The 21,978-nt window shown below is 40.8% G+C and overlaps 1 protein-coding gene across 1 annotated transcript; it reads right to left on the reverse strand.

The window, feature by feature from the left end:
* Positions 1 to 775: 775 nt before the first annotated feature.
* Positions 776 to 20,908, reverse strand: SLC10A2 (solute carrier family 10 member 2). The gene is made up of 6 exons (XM_081815194.1): positions 20,329 to 20,908; positions 13,854 to 13,972; positions 9,774 to 9,862; positions 8,285 to 8,460; positions 5,598 to 5,755; positions 776 to 2,911 (listed from the first exon to the last, which is right to left on the reverse strand). Exons 1-6 carry the CDS (start codon positions 20,703 to 20,705, stop codon positions 2,784 to 2,786), a joined length of 1,047 nt encoding a protein of 348 aa, XP_081671320.1. The 5' UTR covers positions 20,706 to 20,908; the 3' UTR covers positions 776 to 2,783.
* Between the last annotated feature and the right edge of the window lie 1,070 nt (positions 20,909 to 21,978).

Consider the following 21,978-nt stretch of genomic DNA (forward strand, 5'->3'; position numbering starts at 1 on the left):
ATCTCAAGCAGGGGAGTTTTGGGAAAGTACACATATGGAAATTGAAGAAATGGAAACTGATTCCCTATTCATGCCTGCATACTCCTTGGACAATTTCATGAACTCCCAGGAGTATCCATAACATAGTATGAAGACTCTTGTGCTAAACTAATGTGGTTTTTGAAGAGGTAAATGCTTGAGAGGCAATGAGTTGTCAAATACTCCAAGAAAGATAAATTGTTTCCTGCTGGAATGGAGGCAAGTTTCCTAGAGGGACAATGGAGTGATGTCTTTGAGGAGTCAGATGGGGCTCATATCCAGAATTTCTTCAAACCTGTTGGTGAGATTTTAATGCACTGGTACCATAATTGAAGTCCCTTTCTCTGTGTCTCTCTAAATATATATGTGTGTGTATATATTTTTTTCATAGTGAATATATATATGTTCATATATATTCATTTTCATATTTATATATGTTACTCTATGATATGTAAATTTTTCATAAAAGGTGATGGTAGTCTTATTTATAAGTACATGTAATACTTTTATTATTATTTTAAATCAGTTGTCATTGTGACACTGTTTTTAAGTCTTTGATTAATGTTCCCCCAGTATGATTTGCTTGGGGACAACCTCAATCTTTATCTGTGGGAGACCTAATTATTGGAGTATTTAATTAAGAGTTTCTTTCAGGCACTTTTCAGAGAACAATTTAATATTAGAGAAACTCCACCTTATTTATATCTCTACAACTGAACAGTGAAGAAATCTTGACAGTTGTCACAAAAACTCGAATAGACCAAACATTACAAAAATTATTTTCATTTATTCAAGCCTTTAAAATAAAATATTCATTTAATAGGATACTCGCAGAGGCAATAAAATACATAATTTATTCGGCTTTTCAAACTCATTTAAAAATAGAGAGCTGTCATTTTACGAAGCTCAGCTATTTTTCTTCCCTCTAGCACATTAGAAAAAAAACCACAACTCACAAGGTACCATACCATGTAAGAAAGCCAAGTTTTGTCTCACATATCTGGATCCCATAGGGAGGAAAAGCCTGCTTGCTTCAGCTGCTGGCATCCAGGCCCTTGACTCTGGGTATGCTGAAATGATGATCTGAATTCACAGTGTGAATTTAGTACACCTGCCTGTTTTCTGTTTGATGAGGAAAGCATAGAAGGTACCTAACAGACAGACCCAGAGTCTTCCTTTTGCACCATTGGAAGTGTATTCTTTGAAACTCCCTAATGGAAAATCTGTACCACCTCTCCCCTACTGGCCTTCATAAAAATCTTTAGTCCCTTTTAATATATTTGTCTAATGATGAAAAAAAATATAGGAGCTTTACTCAATTGTAAATGTGACCCTCATATAAAAAGGCATAAATGTTACAATTTTTAAAGCTGATTCCCTCACCCTCTGTTGAAAGCTAAGAGTTGATCTTCATGTTCTTTTAATGCTGAGGAACACCAGTAGGATCTGAACTCACATCATCCAAATGCAAAAGGCCCTTTGGAGCCCAAACATTCGAAAGGAAATCTATGAGGCAGGGAAAATGTCCAAATGGAAAACAGAACTAAACCACTATGATCTGAGTTAAGAATGTGCCCTGTTATTGCCGCAGAATGAAGGAAAAGAAATTCAATTAGATCCAACGCGTGGCCAGTCGTTTCCCCCTTGACATTAAACCCTGCGGCCATTGATCAAATCCTCCCTGCTTCCTGTTGTGACATATACTCACAGCAGGCAGAGAACTCACTTGGCAGTGCCCTTCCTACTTCTGGGCCCTGGGCATGTCCTCTTCTTCTTCAAATACTGCTTAATACTCACTTCCCTCATGGATCCCTGACTTCATTCTTTTTTTGATGACATCTAACTGACTCTTATCATGAATTTCAAGCAGGCCTTTACTACTGCTGCTTTTCCTTGCATTTGCCATCATCTCGCATGGAACTGAATTCACCCACTAGAGTAGGGATGTTTTATCCAGTACTTCTGCAGTCTCTGAGCCTCCTGCCACCTCCCTGCTCCATGATGCCTACCGTAGGGCCTTCCCATGAGCTGAATAGACCTGCCTCCTGCAGGCAAACCTTGAGAAAATCCCTCTCTAGGGCTTGAAGAGCTCTTTGTCAAATTCAAGCCATAGGAAAGAATTCTGCTTTTCCCAAAAAATCTAGTGGCGTCATTGGACTCCTGAGGCAAAGCTACCAATGCATAATGTCACTGATGGGTTATGGGCCTGATTCTAATTTGGTGATTGAATTCTATTTAGTAACTCTTTTATTTTTGCTTTTGGACTGTCACTGGAGAAGGCTGATTTTTTTTTTTTTTTTAATACAAGAAGTCAGATATTTGTCCATGTTACACTACAAAGTTATATAAATAAATAAGTTGCAACATTTTCAAAGTAATAATTAATATGTCAGTGGAAGATGTTCATTTCAATCTTTTTACAATCATAAATACTGAAGAAAATCTTGATCAGTTTATAATAATAATAATAATTCATTGCATCTATATTAAGATATAAAAAGTCAGGTGCTCGTCTCTGGGTTATGAGGTTCTGGGTAAGAATCTGGTTCAGGATAACAAAGACAGTATATATATATATATATAAATATTTGTCACATTAAGGATTTGGACCACCAGTCACTTGGTACCAAAACTAATGTATGGATTCAACTGGAATTTAAATTTTCACTTTAACTTTTTCCTGCCCAATATCCCATCAAAACAAACAAATCTTGTTATCACAGAAGCATGCACTTCAGAATTCTTCTCTTTTGTCCACTCAGTGTCTACCTTTCATCTGGTTGAAATCCTTCATTCACCTTATGGAGCGATGACTCGGAGACCGTTTCATTGTCTTTGCTCTCTGGCAATTCCACGTTGTTTTTTCCATAACATTTCTTGTATGCCACATACACTAGAAAGCAATACACAGGAGGTGAGTGGACTTTCATAACAATTAGCTGCAAGCTTGCTTTGGACAGTGATTACAATCTATGGCTCAAAATTGGCTTGCACTTTTTGTAGGCTGCAGGTTGCTTGGAGAAAGCAGAAGGCATTCTTTAGCTCACAGCCAGCCACGGTGAGAGGGATGGCTGTGCTTCAGGAAGACCGGGCACACAATGGCAGGGGTGCTTGGTCACATGACTGCAGCAGGCATCAGCCCCGCAGGGGGTGCCCACCAAGAGTAGTAGCGGGCCCCTAATCTGTACCCACCGTGTCCCAGTCATTGAAGTCCTCAGTAAATACGATGCATGCCAAGGCACAGTGTCAAGGACCTTGGTCTAGTGCTCTCTGTTGGGGAGGACTTGGGCTGGAATAACACTTTGTCTCTCCCTGACTTCATTCCTTCCCACAAAGCAGGAGCCCTGGCTGATGTGTGATCAGCCTTCCTCTCTTCTGAGAGGCTGCTAGTCTCTGGGGGCAGCCATTTCTCAGCATCTTTGTGAGCTCAGCCCACCTGGGCAGACTTTCTGGCAAGGGGAGATGAGCAGTGTATGTACGTATATGCGTGTTATGTGCACATGTATGGGGCAGTGGAGAGGGATGAATCAGCCCATGGGGTCGCAATTTTGAGCCATACTTTCTACGTAAGTTTTATCTGTAATAAGAGTGCTATTTTGTTATCTACATATCTGATTTTTCTTCTACTTCTCAATTGGTTCCAAAGTCAATAGAGGGAGAGAAAGTATTATTTATTGGAACTTCACACTTAAAATAGGTATAGTCATATTGTCTATCTCAGAGGGGAATTGTGAACATTAAATGAAGTAAAATAGTAAGGTGCCTAGTATGGCCCTGGGAAAATAGTTACTGCTCAGGAAATGTTAACTCTCATGATACGCAGCTGAGAGACAGTGGCCAAAGATCTTGATATGTCATGATCCATGTCTCTTTGTTGGTCCCTTTAGCAACATATTAATTTTGAAGCCACTGAGCTATTGAATCTATTGACTGGAGCTTGTGGTTAATTAAAATAGCCCAACAGTTTTATAATAAACTGTTTTCAGCTGGGATTTCTTCAACACACACCACCTATTTTATTTAATCAAATTTTTTATTCTCTTCTTTCCTTCTTTCTTTTCTTTCCCTCCTTCCCTTCCTCCCTCCCTACCTCCCTTCCTTCCTTCTGTCCTTCCTCTCTTCCTCCCTCTGTCCCTTCCCAGTCCTCCTTTCCTTGTTCCAAAAATATTTAGACTTCTAATCCCTTTACCAAAATGTTTCCAGGCATTGCATGTAATTAATAAAGATGACTTCCTCATCTGTATTCTTGCTGATAAAAATGTGGGAAAGCCTAAGACCAATACCAGTACCTGCCTTCCCATCATTCCTTCAGCTTATCTATGAGTCCCTTTTGAGTTAGTTATTCAACTAGTAAATTCACTTAATCGTTCTATCAACCAGTCTGTTTTCTCTGGCTTTCTAGTAGACATCACTCGCTAATTATTTGGAAAACTCTCAAGGTGTACCAAACTGGGTGTATGTCTGTCATACACGACAACAAGGTAATTAGGCCATGGACCCCTGTCTCCTGTGTGAGTGATAAATCAGTGGAAAGTTTTGAACGGATCCAGAGAGTCTTATACAAGAAGGAAAACTTTGTTCTGACAATAGCGTTCTAGACAGTAATGCAGAGAAGGATCAGTGCCCACAGGCAAGTGCAATACCTATTGGAGCGAAGTACAAAAGGAAAACCAAACCCAAATAACACTGGACCTCCAGGCATTTTATAACTTACCATTCCCATTATTTGTGTCTTTCACCTTCACTATATAACCTTCCTTAAAAATCAACGAGCTTAAGACATCAGTCTTTATTTAGAAAAAAAAATAGAGTTTAAAAATAGAGTTTAAACATATCAGTCCTTGGAGAACAAAATGTAAGGAAAGCTTTAACTAGGTGAAGGCCAGCAGGTGGCAGGGGCTGAGGATCAGAGCTGATGCTACAGTAGAGGAAAATTAAAAATCAGGTTAGCTATCCCTAGGACTTGAAATAGGGAACGTGTTTGCTTTAACTGTTTCAATTACATGGATGTTACTTAGTATATGCACACATGCACATGCACATATGTCTGTCTTCCAGTATAATTTAGCCTGATAAATATCCCTTGTATACCACTGTTCTGGATAAATATCCTATATTTACAAAGCATAACAAGATGATGATCTGGAAAAAATGACCAGTTTGAGGTTCCTGGAAGCATGTAGAAAAACACACAATAAAATGGTCCTAACAGGTTAATATGCCTTCCTAATTACTGAGAAAAAGAAAGTTGGTGGAGAGAATCGACTTCTATTACTTTTTATTTAAAAATAACAAATATATAAAATACATAAATATAAAATATATGTAAATATATAAAATATATAAAAATAAATAATCTTTACTAGAACCTTCTGATAAAATTGCAATCTTCTCTTCAGCAGTTGGGAAGTCATGATAACATTATAGGTGGCTTTATCCACCCATTTATTTTACTGCCCGAAAAAGGGAATTTAATTTAACTTATATAATTCACCACCACAAAAAATGCCATCTTAGCAACTCGAGGATTTCTCAAAGAGGACCATTATCAGCGACATGTGATTAGCATTGTTCCTTACTTCCTAAGAATATTGCTGCAAAGGCAAGCTGAAAGATGCTGTAGATGAGCGGGAAGGTAAACACGAGGTTGAGCTCCTCCTGGGTGAAGGAGAGCTGCACGATGGTGGAGCACAGCTGAGCGTTCTGCATCCCTGTTTCCAAAGCAACTGTCCGGCATCTACGAGACATGTTAAGAGGATTTATGCTTTTATTGTCAGTATTTTTTGCTTTGTTATTGTATAACATTGGAAGCAGATATAATGTGGGAGCGCCTGGGTGGCTCAGTCGGTTAAGCGTCTGACTCTTGATTTTGGCTCAGGTCATGATCTCAGGGTCATGAGATCGAGCCCCATAGGGCTCTGTGCTGGTTGTGGAGCCTGCTGAAGATTCTCTCTCTCCCTCTCCCTCTGCTCCTTCCCCTCTTCTCACTTCATGCATGTGCACATGAGCTCTCTCTCTCAAAAAAAAGCAGATATAATGAGAGCAAGCACATATATGTGTATATATTTATATCTGCTTTTAATGTATACATTTATTCAACATGTACTTTTACCTAAACTACATAGATATATAACTTTAGTATGTATTATTATGTACTACATAAGTGTTCTCTATATATACATAGATAAAATCTTGCCCTAGTTACCTTTTCTTCTTTTTAAAGATTTATCCTTCCATTAGAGAGACAGAGAGCGCGAGAGCTGGTGGGAGAGCGGCAGAGGGAGACGGAGACAAGCAGACTCCCCGTAGAGCAGGGAGCCCGATGTGGGCTCGATCCCAGGTCCCTGAGATCATGACCTGAACCGAAATCGAGAGTGGGATGCTTAACCGACTAAGCCACCCAGGCGCCCTCCCTAGTCATCTTTTATGATTGTTATGATAATGAGAAAAGGGATATAAAACTCTACAAAAGTTAAAAAGCATATGCAAACAAAACCACTGTTGTTACTGTTTTCTCATTAAAAAAAAATTTAGGGCACCTGGGTGGCTCAGTTGGTTAAGCGACTGCCTTCGGCTCAGGTCATGATCCTGGAGTCCCAGGATCGAGTCTCACATCGGGCTCCCTGCTCACTGGGGGGTCTGCTTCTCCCTCTGAGCCTCTTCCCTCTCATGCTCTCTGTCTCACATTCTCTCTCTCTCAAATAAATAAATAAAATCTTTAAAAAAAATTTAGAGATTATAACATTTGTTTTTGTCCAGAGAAACAAAGAACACCGACTAGCTTATTTGGCCCCTGAGCAGTAGAATAGATCTATATGGGTGTGTCTATATATATTATATGTTCATGTATATCTTTATATATGTGTATATGTATGTAATATGTGTATATATGTATGTATATATCCTTATATATAAAGACAATATTTATGTCATAATCTGTATTAATAAGTAATATATTCAATATAAATGAAATTACATATTAAATAATACATATACATTTAAAGCAGATATTTATAAATAAAAAATGCAGATATGAAAAGAGCAGGATCATTTATGTTAGTGTTCCATAAATTCAAAGTGGGCTTATTTCACTCTTTTCAATTATGCCCTTGGTAACAGTGCAGAGCACAGAGCAGGGGCTGAGAAAACAAGAGAGAGTACTTGTTAGAGTTCCTTTATTTTTAAGTTGGATTTGTTTTTCTGATAAATCTTGATAAAAAATCTGCCATGTAGGTGTTATTGCCCCCATTCTACAGGTGAGAAAAGTCAGAGGAAGAGTGAGCGCCTGTCCTGAGGTCCCAAGATCAGTAAGTGGTAGTTCTAGGTCGGTCTGACGACATGTAACTCCCAACTACCCGGTGCTGCTCATCTCTTTCCCAACCTCATACACACTCCAATGCTGACACCTTCTTTTCTTTCTGCCCATGGATTCACATGGGCTGGTAGGAGAGGAAAAGTTTCTACTCGGTACCAGACTCACACATGCTAACCCCAGTTCTATATCAGTGCCTTGGAATGATGAGTCCATCCTGCTGCTGGCTGGAGGAGCCCTTGTGTGTGACAAGGCCAGCCTAAGTGCTCTTGCTGAAGTTATTCTGCTTAGAGAACAAGAATGGGAGACATTGGAAGGGCTCAATCTGCATTGTGTGGGGAATGGTCCCCAAGCATTTGAACAACAGAGAGGTGGTCAGTATTTTCTTTCTGGGGGGCTTGTATAATTTAGGAATGAATGAGTCTATATAATGACATATTCAGAAATGGGGTGAATGTTATTATAGGTGAAAGATTTTGAATTTGTTATCAGTATTCACAGTTGTTATGGGTTGAATTTTGTCCTCCCAAATGCACATGCTAAAGTCCTAATGCCCAGGACCTCAGAATGTGACCTTATTTGGAAATAGGGTCATCGTAAATATACTTAGTTAAGGTAAAGTGATTAGGGTAGGCCCTAATCCAATATGACTGGTGTCCTTATCATAAGGGGAAATTTGGACACAGAGACACTCATGGAAAAAAGACAATGTGAAAACAGCCATCTTCAAACCAAGGAGACAGGTCTGGGACAGATTCCCCCTCACATCCCTCAGAAGGAACCATACTGCTGGCATGCTGATTTTTGGACTTCTAATTTCCAGAACTGTAAGACAATAGATTTCTGTTGCTTAAACCGCCCTGTTTGGGGTACTTCCCTACAGCAGCCCTAACAAGTGCATACTACAGCTATTATGGAAGAAAATTCCCAGTCTGATTTACCAAAGCACCATACCTGTGCCAGGGCTGACCAGATATTCTGGCCAGTAAAAACCCTAGAGAGTATCCGGCTAAAGGAAATAGTGTTCCTATGATCCACAGTTTGGGAGCGATGATCCAGGCACTCTGGTATAGGATTCCTCCAACGACAGCTATGAGCACGATAAGGATTATGCCCATGATGGATCCGATCTGGAAGGAAGACACAAGCAGACCCAACAGTTGTGATAGTGAAGTCACTGTGCTGTGTATTCCTCTCCCGATGACTGTGGTCAGCCCACCAGAAACTCTGGTGCTTGTCCTAGGTTCTCATTTTTAAGAAAATAGCAGGACCTCTAATGTCCACGCTCCATTAGCCTGAAGAAGATGTTCTAGCTTGCAAATTATCCTTGTTGGAGAGGAAAAAAAAACAATCAGCATGAACTGGAAGACCTGGCCTCTAGATCCAATTCTTCCTGCTCTCCTTCCTTCGGTGAGTCACACAACTTCTCTTAGTTCTGCTTTCTTCATCTATAACTGAGGATAAAATCTTGCCCTAGACACCTTTCATGATGATGATAGTGAGAAAAAGGATATAAAACTCTACAAAAGTTAAAAAAGCATATGCAGGGCGCCTGGGTGGCTCAGTTGGTTAAGCGACTGCCTTCAGCTCAGGTCATGATCCTGGTGTCCCTGGATCGAGTCCCGCATCGGGCTCCCTGCTCTGCAGGGAGTCTGCTTCTCCCTCTGACCCTCCCCCATCTCATGTGCTCTCTCTCATTCTCTCTCTCTCAAATAAATAAATAAAATCTTTAAAAAAAAAAAAAGCATATGCAAACAAAACCACTGTTGTTACTGTTTTCTCCTTTTCACATTAAAAAAAATGGAGATTATAACTTTTTTTTGGGGGGGGGGTCCAGAGGAACAAAGAACACCGGCTAGCTTATTTTGTGTCCTGATCAGTGGGATATATGTATGTCTACATCTATATCTATCTATATCTTTATCTGTATTAATGTCTGGATTTATATCCTCTGTGTCTTTCTATCCCACTTTTATCCATATCCATCTCACCTCACTAGAATACAGTTGGCAAAGGGGAATGAATGATTACCAATTACTAATGGGTACTAATATCTACCAGATGCCAGGTGCTGAACTGGCCATATGGATTCAGAGATAAGAAACATATGATCTATTTTCAAAAACAGCTCTCTAGGTCTATTTTATAATACAGATCCACAGAACAGAGATCAGAGCCAAGTGCTGTGGGAGTACAGGGTAGGGTAAAAGCAGGAGGTGGTGTTTGAGTTGGGTATCTCTAAGTGGGCATAGAATTCTGCCCTGTAGATGGGACTGGGGCGCATGTTCTAGAAGAGTGGACAGCATATCTAACAATGTCAAGTCCCCCTAGATGGAGGTTTATAATATAATGAGAAAACCAGTTTAGTAGCTGGAATAGACCTATTATTGGAACTCACACTGTGGAGCGTTTGACTTTGCAACCTATGGCAAAGGACACTTACCTTAAGTATGATCTTGGCTTTTTGGGGCCATTTGTGATTAACAAACATTCCAATGGAAATAGGAACAACAAGAGCGACCAAAGATGTACCTAAATATGACAGAAGAGGCATTTCATCAGCAGAACACAGAGCACAGGAGAGAGGAAAACAAAAGAGTAAGCAGCTCGATAAAAGCTTGATCAGTCTCCCTTCTCGAATACACAAAACAGACTCAAGCAAAACAACAAAACTCTCCATCTTTACCCACTCCAGTAAATAATTTCGAATTACTGTCAGAGCATTGATAATATGGATGATATAAATCCTTTTTAGCGCTCTTTATACTGACACTTTTTTGTTTCAATTTGTCAGAATCTTGGCTTCTTTGGTCTTTGGATCTTTATATCCTAGGAAAAATACCTTTTTAAAGTTTGTGTGTATGTTTATGTTTGTGGGGGTACACACAGATATTTTCCATCTCCCTGTTACTTCCTAGTAGTAGAAATAAAACAAAAAGTTCAAAATTCTCCAGGCATTCCATGGGCTAATGACTTCTGGCTCAGACCAAGCTTGGTTATTCAAATCTAGAGCAGAGAGGTGAGAGAAGAGGTTGAAAAGCATGCTTTAAATTTTCTGTGAGATAATAAATGTATTTGGCGACTTCTCAAGTAATTATAATTCTTTGCAAGAACGTGCTCACCCAGCCAGATAAAAGAGTCATACTTCAATTTCCCTGTGTTAAATTTACTGCTGTTCCCATGACAGGTGGTTTGTTTCTCCATGTTACTTAACACTCATTGGTCCAATCACTGCTTTTATATAACATAGTACCAACAACTTTGAACTTCTGATGGGCTGTTTCTTTTTCAAATATCCTTTTAAAGCAGTAGGAGAAAGTGGAATTGAATAATGAGATTTTGAGAGTGGTTTTTGCTTAGCATTGGACTAGATTCAATGAAGACTGGAAAATGGATTCTAGATTTCAGGGCTGTAAATATGAATTTAAAATGAACACAACAGTGATGAAAACATAATTTCTTCTGGTCCTCCTGGCGATATAAAGGTCAGCAGTTACTTTTTCCCAGAAATTACTCAAAGGGATTAAGTCATGGACAGGAATATCTACAGCAGGAAAAAAAGAAAGATGGGAGGACAGGATGGGGAGAAAATGGTGGAACACAGGATATGGAAGAGTCGTTGATAGATGTGCTGGTGAGAGCCCCTAGAAAAATCCCCTTTGAGTATCCTTACATCCTGCTACTTTGGGAGGAGACTTCCTCCCCAGGGTGTCCAGACTATTCCCTAAATTTTGTGAAGTTTGTAGGCCTTAAATTAAAACCATCTTGATACGCATAGATTGTAGTATGGTAGCTTAAGTCGGTGCAAATACTGCGCTTGGAATGGCAGTGTGGTTAGGCTTGGGTACTAGATATTTTAAATGTGTTGGCTCTGTGAAAGGAGCCACCTCCCTGCCCCCGCCCCCCAACCATGGTCGGGCCCCTCATGCTAAGAGTCTTTATCTCCTCCAAGTGGCCCAAGGCTACAGGATAAGCATGCAAGCAGGACCACCTGCCCAAATTGTGTTTCCTCTCCTGACCAGATGAGGCCAGGGATAGTTTTTCCAGGACTAGAACTTGACCGGAAAAGACACTCTTTGCCCTCCCTCCTGCTCAGAGTGTGTGGCTCCCATCTGGAGAGGTGGGTTGGTGTGTCTCTTGACTCCCTAGTGGGGTAAAGATTCTCTTTCCTTCTCAGGGCTGTTTTCCCTCTTCCTTAAGTGCCTGTACCCCCTCTCCCCCCGCCCCTTCTCAAATGCCTGTCCAATTAGACCGGAAAGCATCTGCTTGTGGTTACACCATGTGAACCATAACTGGGCCTTAATCGAGTTCACAGAGCACGTATGGGAGGAAGGAAAGGTGGATAAAAGCGAGAGGCGGGCAGTCACGGGGTGGTCGTGGAGCCAGATCGACTCAGAGTGGAACCTTACAGACTGTGGGGATGATGCAAACTGTCCAGCCCCTCTGCAGTCTGGTTTCCCCGTTTGTGAAGTGGGTAGATTACGTCTAGCTCACGCTGCTGCCATGGGAATTAGGTGATAAGGCAGGTGCATAGTTCATGGTGCTAGACACCCTCCAAGAGACAGCGGAGGCGGGGCAGGGACGGCCACCTGCTGCAGCTGTGTTCAGAGGTGCCAGCTCTGCGGCCGCCCTCCTCCACCCAGACGCCCCCATGGGAAGGGCTCAGGGAGAGTGTTGCCCCTTCAGAGCTAGGTGGGCATCGTGTGGAGCCTGGGCTTGGCAGTCCTGTCCACAGAGAGCATGAGCAGCCCGGGGCGGGGGGGCATGTCCAGCTCACGGTTCAGCTGGGACAAATTAAACCGTTACCTTGGGCCTTAACTTCCCCATCTAAAAAGTGGTGAGAACAACGTGTGAAGTAATTAGGTTGTTTGTTTTCTTAAAGGGCTGGACAAACCAACAGCAAGAAGGTTAGGTTGGAAAATAAGACTGGGCAAAATGGTGAATAAGCAGAGTTAAATCTTTGTTTTTCAAACTCATTAAAAAGTTTTTAATCTTCCCCTCTTTTTTTTTCTATTTTCTTTCTTTTTTGCCCTGACCTTTTTTCTGATGACCTTTACCACCACTGAGGTGCTGATTACTCTTTCTCATGTTCTTTTCCTTTCAAAATTTATTCACATTAAAGGATGTGCCATAAGTCATTCATACTATAGTTCGAATTATTCGATATCGCCATGGAATGTTTTCCAGACAGGAATGAATTTCTAGAGGAGAATATTTTAAAAGCTTAAATTATTTTTTAAAACAATAAGTAATACAGAATTAAACTCCTTACTCAACAGGTTCTTTGAGAGACCTACAATGCACACCACGCAAGCAGTCTACATTGTTTGACTTGAAGATGCTCTCCCAGGGAGCAGACTGAGAGTTAAGGAGCCTGAGGCATAGCAGGTGATTAATTCTGCAGGGTCACCCTAAAACCTGTTTGCAGGAGATTATATCTGGTATGAGGGAGTTCCCCAGATCACTAGAAGGGCCTTGTGCAGAGAAATCCCATATTGAGTATTTGTGTCGATACAAGTCGTCCCCGATTAGTGTTTTCAAAGTTTGCTCTAATTTAGTTGTGTAGACCCCAATCCCGTTTTCATCACAGAAAGAATCTTTCGTAGAAATGGGAAGGATTTTTAGATGCAGCTTCCCATGCCAAAAGGAATTCCTTTACAAATATCCTTCTGAGTCATTGCTTAGCTTCATTTACACTAAGCTCCCTTCAGTGGACACTCACACCTCCTGAGGCAGCCTGTCAGCTGAATAATGACTATGCAGTGTGCCACGTACCTGGTAATATGTATTATCTCACCTGTATCTCATCTTTTATGACTACAGCTCTGTGGGAAATGCCTGGTTTGGGAAGGCCAGGAACTGTCTCATCTTACCCTTGATCCCATGTAACACAAACGACTTAATTTCCCGCTGTCATCTGTTGTCCCAGAAACAGAAAAACAGCCCCTTTGGGGTGGGGGTGAACATCTGGGAGCAAAATGAGTGGAGATAGAGTCCTGACTCGCAGACTTGACTCCTAGGGCATGGTATAGAGACTGTGGAAGTAAATCACCTTCTGAATCAAGGCGGGGCTCACAATCGAGTGTTATCTACAATATGTTTCCTCTGGTAGTTTCCCAGTGCAACACTCACGATTGCTTACTAGGTGCCCTAATTTTAAATCATTAGTGGAATTTTTTTTTTAATACTTCTTCGATCTGAGGGTCTGGGAGCAAACTCACGTTCCCATGAACTAATTTTACTGTGGGTTGAGGAAAGGACAGAGTCTCTTGTGCCTCAGCAATCTTGGCTTCCTTTAAGTCAGCCCCTCTTCCTGCTGATTTCAATGGAGGAAAAGCAAGTTTTCCCTTGGGGTCAAGGTTTGGCATTTAGATTCTGCCAACCTGCATTGAAACGCAGGCGTGACTTGTAATGAGATAAATATGCAAGAGGTAAATATGAGCTGGGTCTGAGCCTGGCCTGAAGATAAACAGAGAATAGGATGGGGATATTCAGAACTCTAGCGGAGGGATGACTTACTTACCTATGGTATCAAAGGGAATGATGATCGTCCCAGAGTCGACCCACATTTTGGTATAGATAAAGAGGCACAGCGGCATCATTCCTAGGGCAAGCAGCGTGGAGCATGTCGTCATGCTGATGCTGAAAGGAAATGGGCAGGTTGATTCATCCACCTGGGCTTTCTAGGGGGAGAGCTTGCTTCATGGTGCAATTCGTGATTAGGAAGTCCCGCAAAAGACGTTCCGGCGGCAGCAGCATCTAGGCTGATGGAAGGACACAGACACGTGCCCATCTTTGTGCAGGTCCTGGCCTTGGGCAAAATGCTGAGATTGGGTTTGTTTTTCTACTTTGTCTTGGGTCGTTCCTCCCTCCCCATGGGTTCTCAAGGATCAGAGAAGATAGTTAATGCCTGTTTCAATTCATTATTTAAAAAGGTACAAGGTGCTTGGACACGCCACCCTGTGAACCTCCAATCAGAGAAGAGCAAACACATCTATACCAGCCAAAACTTTAGGGGCTATGCCGTGTCTGTCTGTACTGAGATGGGCCTCCCTGGGCCCTTGGGGGAGAGCACATGTCCAAGGGAGGGGGCCTCAGTGTCTTTTTTGAAGGCAGACAGATTATTGCCCCAATGCCTGTGGCTTGAGAAAGAGGAAGCTGACTTAAAAAATGAATGAAAATATTCAAGCAGGCAGGGGAGGCCTGGATTCTATTTCGGCTAAGAAATTTACCAAATGTGTGTTCAGAAGAACCAGGGTTTGGTACTATTCCTCCTGAGAGCATCTGTGTTTTAGTGAGAAGACCTGGCTGGGTAAGTGGACTTTGGCTTTTGACGTGGAAGAAATTATACAGAATGGCGTTATTTTCAACAGTGTGACAGTGGACGGAAGAGAGGTTTTTGGGTAGTGGGTATTCGTGGTCCCGTTAAAGGACCATGTGTACAGAGGCACATTCTGCTCCTGGGGAACTGAGCTGTTAAATCTTTGGGCCAGACATTTAAGTCAGACACTGCCTGGGTTGGAAGCAAGTGTGGCCACTTATTACATAAGTACTACGTTCTTTGGGTAATTTACTTGACTTCCTTTTGCCAGTTTCCTTGTCTGTGAAATGAAGATAAAATTGTTGCCACCTCATAGGCTGTGAGGACTAATGACCCAGTGAGTCCAGTACTTAGAATAATGCAAAGATCTTATTAAAAGTCAGTTACTGTATTAGCCATCCAGCCATTGTGTGTGTGTGTGTGTGTGGTGTGGTGTGGTGTGGTGTTCTGGCATAATACAGAATCAGGAAACCGGAGAAATTTTTCTGAAAGGTCTTCCTCCAAAAGTAGCATTGGAGACTATCAGAGTAGTAATTTCTTAAAGGTATTATATGTGGACTTGAAAGAAAATGTGAAATTATTTATTTCACCTGTGCCTCCTCCAGCTGCCCCCCACAAACACCAACAACCCACACTATACAGTGCTAAGGAAAACAGCTAGAGGTGAGAATTTTGTTTTAATATATCTAAGTGCAGTTTTGGCAGGAAAAAAAAAGGGTCAGGGCAGTAATGTTTATCATGGGGCTTAACTTCCCTAGTAACCTTTTTTTTTTTTTTTTAAACTGGGGGTGACTTCACTTAAAATGTGTTTAAAGATTTTAGGAAAAAAATACTTAGTGGAGCTAAAATAGTATAACACCAACCAATGCTAGAGATGTATGTAAAACATTTCCAAGAAGTACCATCTATTGTGACAGGTTAACTTAATTTAGATACAAAAAAGGGATGCTAAGGCAGAATCCAAAACCAGAATAATACTTTTCATAAATAGTCCTACTTACAATTAAAATACTGGAGTTTGTAAACTCTCTCCCTTCCTTTGACATTCTCTTTTTTATTTAAAAAATAAATTAGAATGGATTTAAGGTAATCGCCATAATGAAATCACTTTTATTTCAGTATGTCCGATGTACTTTCCAGAGTGGAGAGGACAGGAGGGGGGTGCACGAAGGGAGCAGTGTTCACTACCTGGATCGTTTAGCAAAGAGAAGGCCAAGAGTTTTTCGTTTTAAACTATGAGAACAACGTTTAGAAGAAGTCTACTTATCTCTTTGTTTTTTCTTTCAAATTTCATTGGGAAAGCTTCAATTTTGAATTATTGCTAAGCCAATTTATGAAGTTGTGTCATGGTTTGAGTTTGGCAAGAGTAGTTTCTTGAAGACCATGAGGAAGGACAAGTCAGCAGTTGGGGAAGGGAATGGTCTAGCTTTAGTGGGCCACCTTGACCGTGAGGCTTTGCAGAAGTACAAGAGACTAGATGGCCTGGAAGTTGATGCCATTTGAACTAATATGAGAATAATATCAAACCACTCAAAATGAGATGAAAAACAATTCACAGGTAATAATTTTAGGGAGCAATGTAGGGGAATAGATTAGCAAAATCAAAAAAATCATTTTAAATGAATGAAATCTGAAATTTTATAAGAAGCATAGATGTCAACAATAGAAATACTACCATGAGTTTATATTGGAATGAGGAAAAACGTAAGAAAAGCAAAAAGTTCTCTTGTCTGCAATTTTTGGCTTTAGCTCTATTAACCACCAGGGATAACTGTTTTTTTTTTTTTTTAGAAGTAAGAACAATAAATGAGAATTCAGTAAATGTTGAGGAATTTGGTGACATCAGTGATGAGGAATGCAAAGACTATCATATTAGAAGTGAAACACCAAATTTGAAAGATCAGGACAAAGTATATACAGGTGGTGCTAGAAATTGGGGGTGTGGTAAGTGATAGAAACAATGTTGAACAGAGATTAAGAGTCTGGATAGGGATAAGTGGATAGGTCTGGGTCTGAATTCTGATTTTGACATATACTGCCTTTGAGACTCTGGGGAAGGTTATGAGCCTTAATTTTATCATCTGTCAAAGGCAGAAAATAATAGTACTGACCTTAAGAGGATTATCTTGAGGGTTAAATACACCAATGTATGTGGAATATTGGTACTGTGTATGACTCCTAATAGTGCCTAGTCAATACTACTTAGTAAAATAAAACTAAATGTTACATGAGAGAAACAGAACTTGGTTACTTAGAGGGGAAAAACAGTAAAATAGTGTTAGGTTAGTTCTTAGAGTAGAGAGGAACTGGACATTTATGTGATTTAAATGGGAGAGATTGCTTCAAATTTGTGATAAGCCAGAGGTTTGGGGATCTTGAACAACTGAAATAACCATGAAAATGGACCTGGAAGATGAAAAATGCAACAATCTTTAGCCAGAGAACAAAGGATGTGGAAGGAAAATCCAGAAACTATTAACACTAGAAAATAGTTAAGGGGAATGTAGCTAATAGATGGTAGTGAAGGAATTGGGGGAAGTGGAAGGAAGGATGCACATACAAGTATTCCCCAAAGAAGAAGTCAAAGAAAGGAAAGTGAGAAGGAAAAGTCCTTGCATGGTATGGCTGAGGTCTTTGCTAAGAAAGGGAGTTTGAAAACGGGGGATCTCTGGGAATACAGCAGACACAAAGGAGGCAGACCTCTCTGTGTCCCCGAACTATGGGTCCTGCCACAGTTGTCATCTTCATTTCTCCCAGAAACATTTTGTGCATAGGATACCCACAGCACAGCTAGACCAGGTGAAAATACCTGCACACTAATCAGATTTCTGCAACAATTTTCTAGGCTGGAGTGATCTGAGAAGGAGCTGAAATATCACCTGCTATATTTCAATGAGCAAGGTCTATAATTTTGTTAAGGAAAAGTGTCTGCTTTGTTGTTTCTCACTAGAGATTGAAAAATGCAATGGCTTCCCAGGTTTAGAAGAAATGGTAGGGTGATGAGGGGGAGAGGGGGAGACAAAGGTGTGTGGGGAGACACTGGGCTGAGGGAGGGGACAGGGGGCCCTGGCGCGGGGGGAGGATGATTTAGTTTCTTCTCCCAGAAACCACATCCAGGAAAGTTGATGTAGATGGAGTAGTTCTGCTGGCATTGTGTGGTATGTGTTCGAGCAACTAGTAAGCAGTACAGATACTTGTTGGTATAAACAATCATATCTTGGCTGCCATTTCTGGAGTTCCAGTGGAAGTGGAGAAGGTTAAGTTCTTAGAGGACAGAATTGACTCCAGAAGAATAGAAAGGTTGGAAAACTGTTTCCCAATAGCTGAGGTGATAATCTCTTAATTTGCTTTAAAGAAATAATTCAAACAGTTTTCCTTTAACATATGTGATGCGTAATGTCATCATCTTACATAGTGGCCTAATTTAACTCCTTTCAATGATTATGAGCCATTGTGATAGGGGTTATTCCTCGCTACAATACAGCAATGTCCTCTGGGTGGTTGTGTTTACAGAGCTGTTGGGCTCTAGACTAAGTGATGCAGAGGCTGCTGGTCCGGTGAGTTGCCTTCTTTGTTTTGTAGGCATTTTGGGTCTTCTCTCTTGAGGCCAGGCTTTCTGGGCCACGTGCTGCTGTAAGACACAGGCCTGCCCCTCTGGTGCCTCGTTCCCTGCCCCCACTTCTTATTGTCATCCTTGGTGCTGGGAAATAGCCCAACAGAGCTCTAGGCTTAGGAGATCAAGAAGGTCCATGTAAGGAACATTCATGAGATTAAGCAGGATTTATTTGTGCTGTGTAGTCTTTTACTTTGAGTTCTGGATAGGTGGAATTGCTAACAAGGTGACTGCTGGACCGGAGAGCCGTTGGTGTTATTTTGTTATTGCAAGACAAGGGGGATCTGTGGAGTACACACTCTCTGGAACGAAAATTAAAAATTTCAATGCCATATATCCCATTTGGGGATAATTCTGACTTGCTGAACGATTCATATATACTGATTCAGCTGGATGTTTTCTACCAAGGTTTCAAATTCTACCTTGGTTCTTATTTTTTAATATTTTCATTTTTTACAGGAATTGTTGTATGAGGTAGATAGGATTACATAGTCATCTGTTTCAAGACAAATAAGATTTCCTTAAGGCCACAGAAAAGTGTAAGTTGCAGCTTTTAGATTAGGGCCCTACAGTTTTAGCCTGCAGAAAGAAATCTGTTTCAATGGCCAAATAAGCATCACGCATACTTTTCCCATCTTACAAAATGATTACACATGTGGCATTATCTTGAGGTAGAAGACTCTTCCATTTTGCTGGAAAGTTACAAATATTATATAAAAGTTGTTCAGATGTCAAAGTCCCATATTCAATTCAGGTCACTCCCCTTGGTGTAGTGGGTGCTGGCTTTGAGAATTGTCACCTCTGAGTGCTTATGTCCGGATCAAACTAAGTTGAAGTCTAAAAGGACCTTATTGCTATGTGGTGGTTCACAGATTAACTAAACCTGAACAACGCTTGCCATCCTTTGTTCATTATAGGACTTCCTTAGGGAAAAAAATCCCTTACAAGGAGGATATGGTATTTCCTTAAGTGAAAAATATGTGAAGTGCAGACACATAGTTTGTACGGCTTTTCTAAAGCTTGGGAGGATCAGCACCAGCTGAGATGAGATGGCAGACTCCCAGTTGCTCAGTAGGCACCGGATCAACATGGAATACAGTTTTACATTTTGTAGTGGTTACATCTCTATACCTTAAGCTTCTCTCTTCTGAGTATAGTAGCTGGTGATTAACAGAGCTGATTGCCTCCTGTATAGTATTTAATAAGCACTCGTTACATTAACACCTGGAGGCTTTGCAGAAATGCATACCTTTCCCAGGAAATGAGGAATTGTCAGGTAAGGAAAAAGACATTTTGCTATTCAACTTAAAGCATTAAAATTCTCAGTCTCATCACATTAATGCTTCGTCTTATTTCCATTAATTTTTTTTCCCTCAGTGCTAGTTCAGACTGGCACGGGATGAATTGGGCAAACATTGCAATTTAGATTACTCTGTGGGAAGCAGAGAAACCATTTTCTGTTTATAGTAAGGTAAGCATAATTTAAAAAAAGCTGCTGTAGGTTTTTTTTTTTCTTTTCCTTTTGATGCCAGTAGAAGTGAAGCAAATGTACAAATTCTTCTTTAGGCTTGTTCAGAAAAAAGCTTGTTCAAAGAACTGGCTATAGTTGTGGAGTTGACCATTGTCTCAGCACGGATTCTACTGTTTAATGAACAATTTGATTTCATGATTGCACTCAGAGCTTCTCATCACCACAGAGAGAGGTTGGTTTCTTTTGTTCTTTTTTTTCCTGGTACCAACAAGGAAAACTTTCTCAGGTACACTTGCGGCTCGGAAAGAATTTCTTTTTTGAAAAACTTTGAATCTTTTCCCAAAGATAAATAGCAATTATCCAACTCCCTGTTAGCTGAGCGAGATTAAAAAGCGCAAATACAAAGTGTAACCCCCAAATTCCAGTAGCTAAGCAGTTGTACAGGAAGGCGAGTGAATCCATTTCTTCTCTTCTGTTTAATTCCTCAGTTGTACCCTAGATCAGTGGCAGATTGGATGGACATCACAGTAACACAGGCTTCTAAAAAGATTAATTCAATGTGATTGCAGTATGCAGAGGTTTAGATATCTTACCTCAAGTCCATGTCGCCATCGACCCAATAGGCCAAGATATTGGAGGCGGTTCCTCCGGGACAGCATCCCATGATGACTACCACCACTCCTTGGATGGGGAGGATGTCAAAGACCACCGACAGGATGAATCCTGTGAGGGGCATGATTCCAAACTGACAGAGGAAGCCGACACATATGCCCCATGGCCGCTTTATGTGTCCTAGGAATTTCTTGATTTCCACATTGCATCCCATGGAGAACATCACCATAGCCAAGAGGATGGTCAAGACAGTACTCAGTACCACACTGAGAATCTCATTGAAATTTTCCTTAGTTACCACACAGGATGCACCATCACACACTGTTGCATTAGCCGAACAGCCCGTTGAGTTATTCATTGATGGATTTGCTGCTCAGATGGCCACAGAAGTCCACAGAAGTACGAGTCTTCTGCTCCTCTCTAGATTAATAATGCCTAATCCAACCACGGCCAACTTTTAAACCCTTCTTAAACATGTGTCACTTGGTCTTCTCTTTCAAAAGCCACCTGGGAGAGGCAATAAAAAACAATAAATGCTAGTAAGTCAGTTTTCAGAGGTAACATTACAACAGAGCACAAGTTATGAATCATACGAGTCCTGCCAAATTATTGGTCCGGTCAGAGAATTATAATTAATCATTTATTGGCATGATAATGAACCCCACCATAGAAAAAGACCTGTGTTAATGTTTAATGCTGGGAAGGTTTTTTAACTAATGTCAGTTAAGTGACACTTAGAAACAACTCAGAAAATGACAGAACATTGGAGGGTTAAGCCGGCACGTTGTTCCCTCACCTCTCTTTAAATAGGGAGGGCTTGGGTCCTGAAAAGTCGAGTGTCCTATCCCAAGTTAAATTGCAAAATAGTGTCAGGCTCTGAACTGGGACCCAGACCTCCAATTTCCTCCCCCAAATCATCTTCCTACCGTAACGATCGGTCTGCTCCTATTGGTCTATAGTGTTCATAAAGTATATGTAAGTTTGAGAAACATGTAGGGCCTCGTTGCAAACCTATGGGAGAGTAACATGCAGGAGGGTAGAATGTTTTCTATGTTGTCTGGTGGGAAGAGGGCTGACTAGCAGAGCCACCCTCAATTACACAAGCGATTATGTGTGTGTCGCCATGGTAACAAAGTGCTGTTTTAGATAGAGACAATACAGTTATTTAGAGGGATGAACCTCAGAGAATTAGGTCAGAGTGACAGGAGCACTTTGTGCTTGGAGTCAGGAATTGAAATCGGATTTTTTTTTTTTTTTTTGGTGGGGGTGGTGGTTGGAGGTTCCAAGGGAGGTTGATTTTTGTAAATGTCAAATAGTCAACCTCATTATAGGTGGAAAACTGTACTCGGTGTGTAAGGAAGATAAAAAAAAAAGGTAGAGGAGAGATTGTTCCTGTTCTCAGGAGTTTATAATCCAATTATTGAGTTAAGATGCGGCATAAGAATAAAATTGAGTATTTCGATCAGGATTCTCAGTTTATAGGATAAATTCTAATTTGTTGTTTACTTTAATCATGTTAAATTAAGTAGGATGAGCATGCCCATTTTACAGATGAGGACTTGAGGGTCAAGGAAATGAAGTGGTTTAGTCAAAGTTATACAGCTGATAACTGGACCCCGCGAAACTCAGTC

Source organism: Leptonychotes weddellii, chromosome 3, assembly GCF_054177405.1.
Source record: "Leptonychotes weddellii isolate Sample4059 chromosome 3, ASM5417740v2, whole genome shotgun sequence".
In the NCBI taxonomy this organism is placed as follows: Eukaryota; Metazoa; Chordata; class Mammalia; order Carnivora; family Phocidae; genus Leptonychotes; species Leptonychotes weddellii.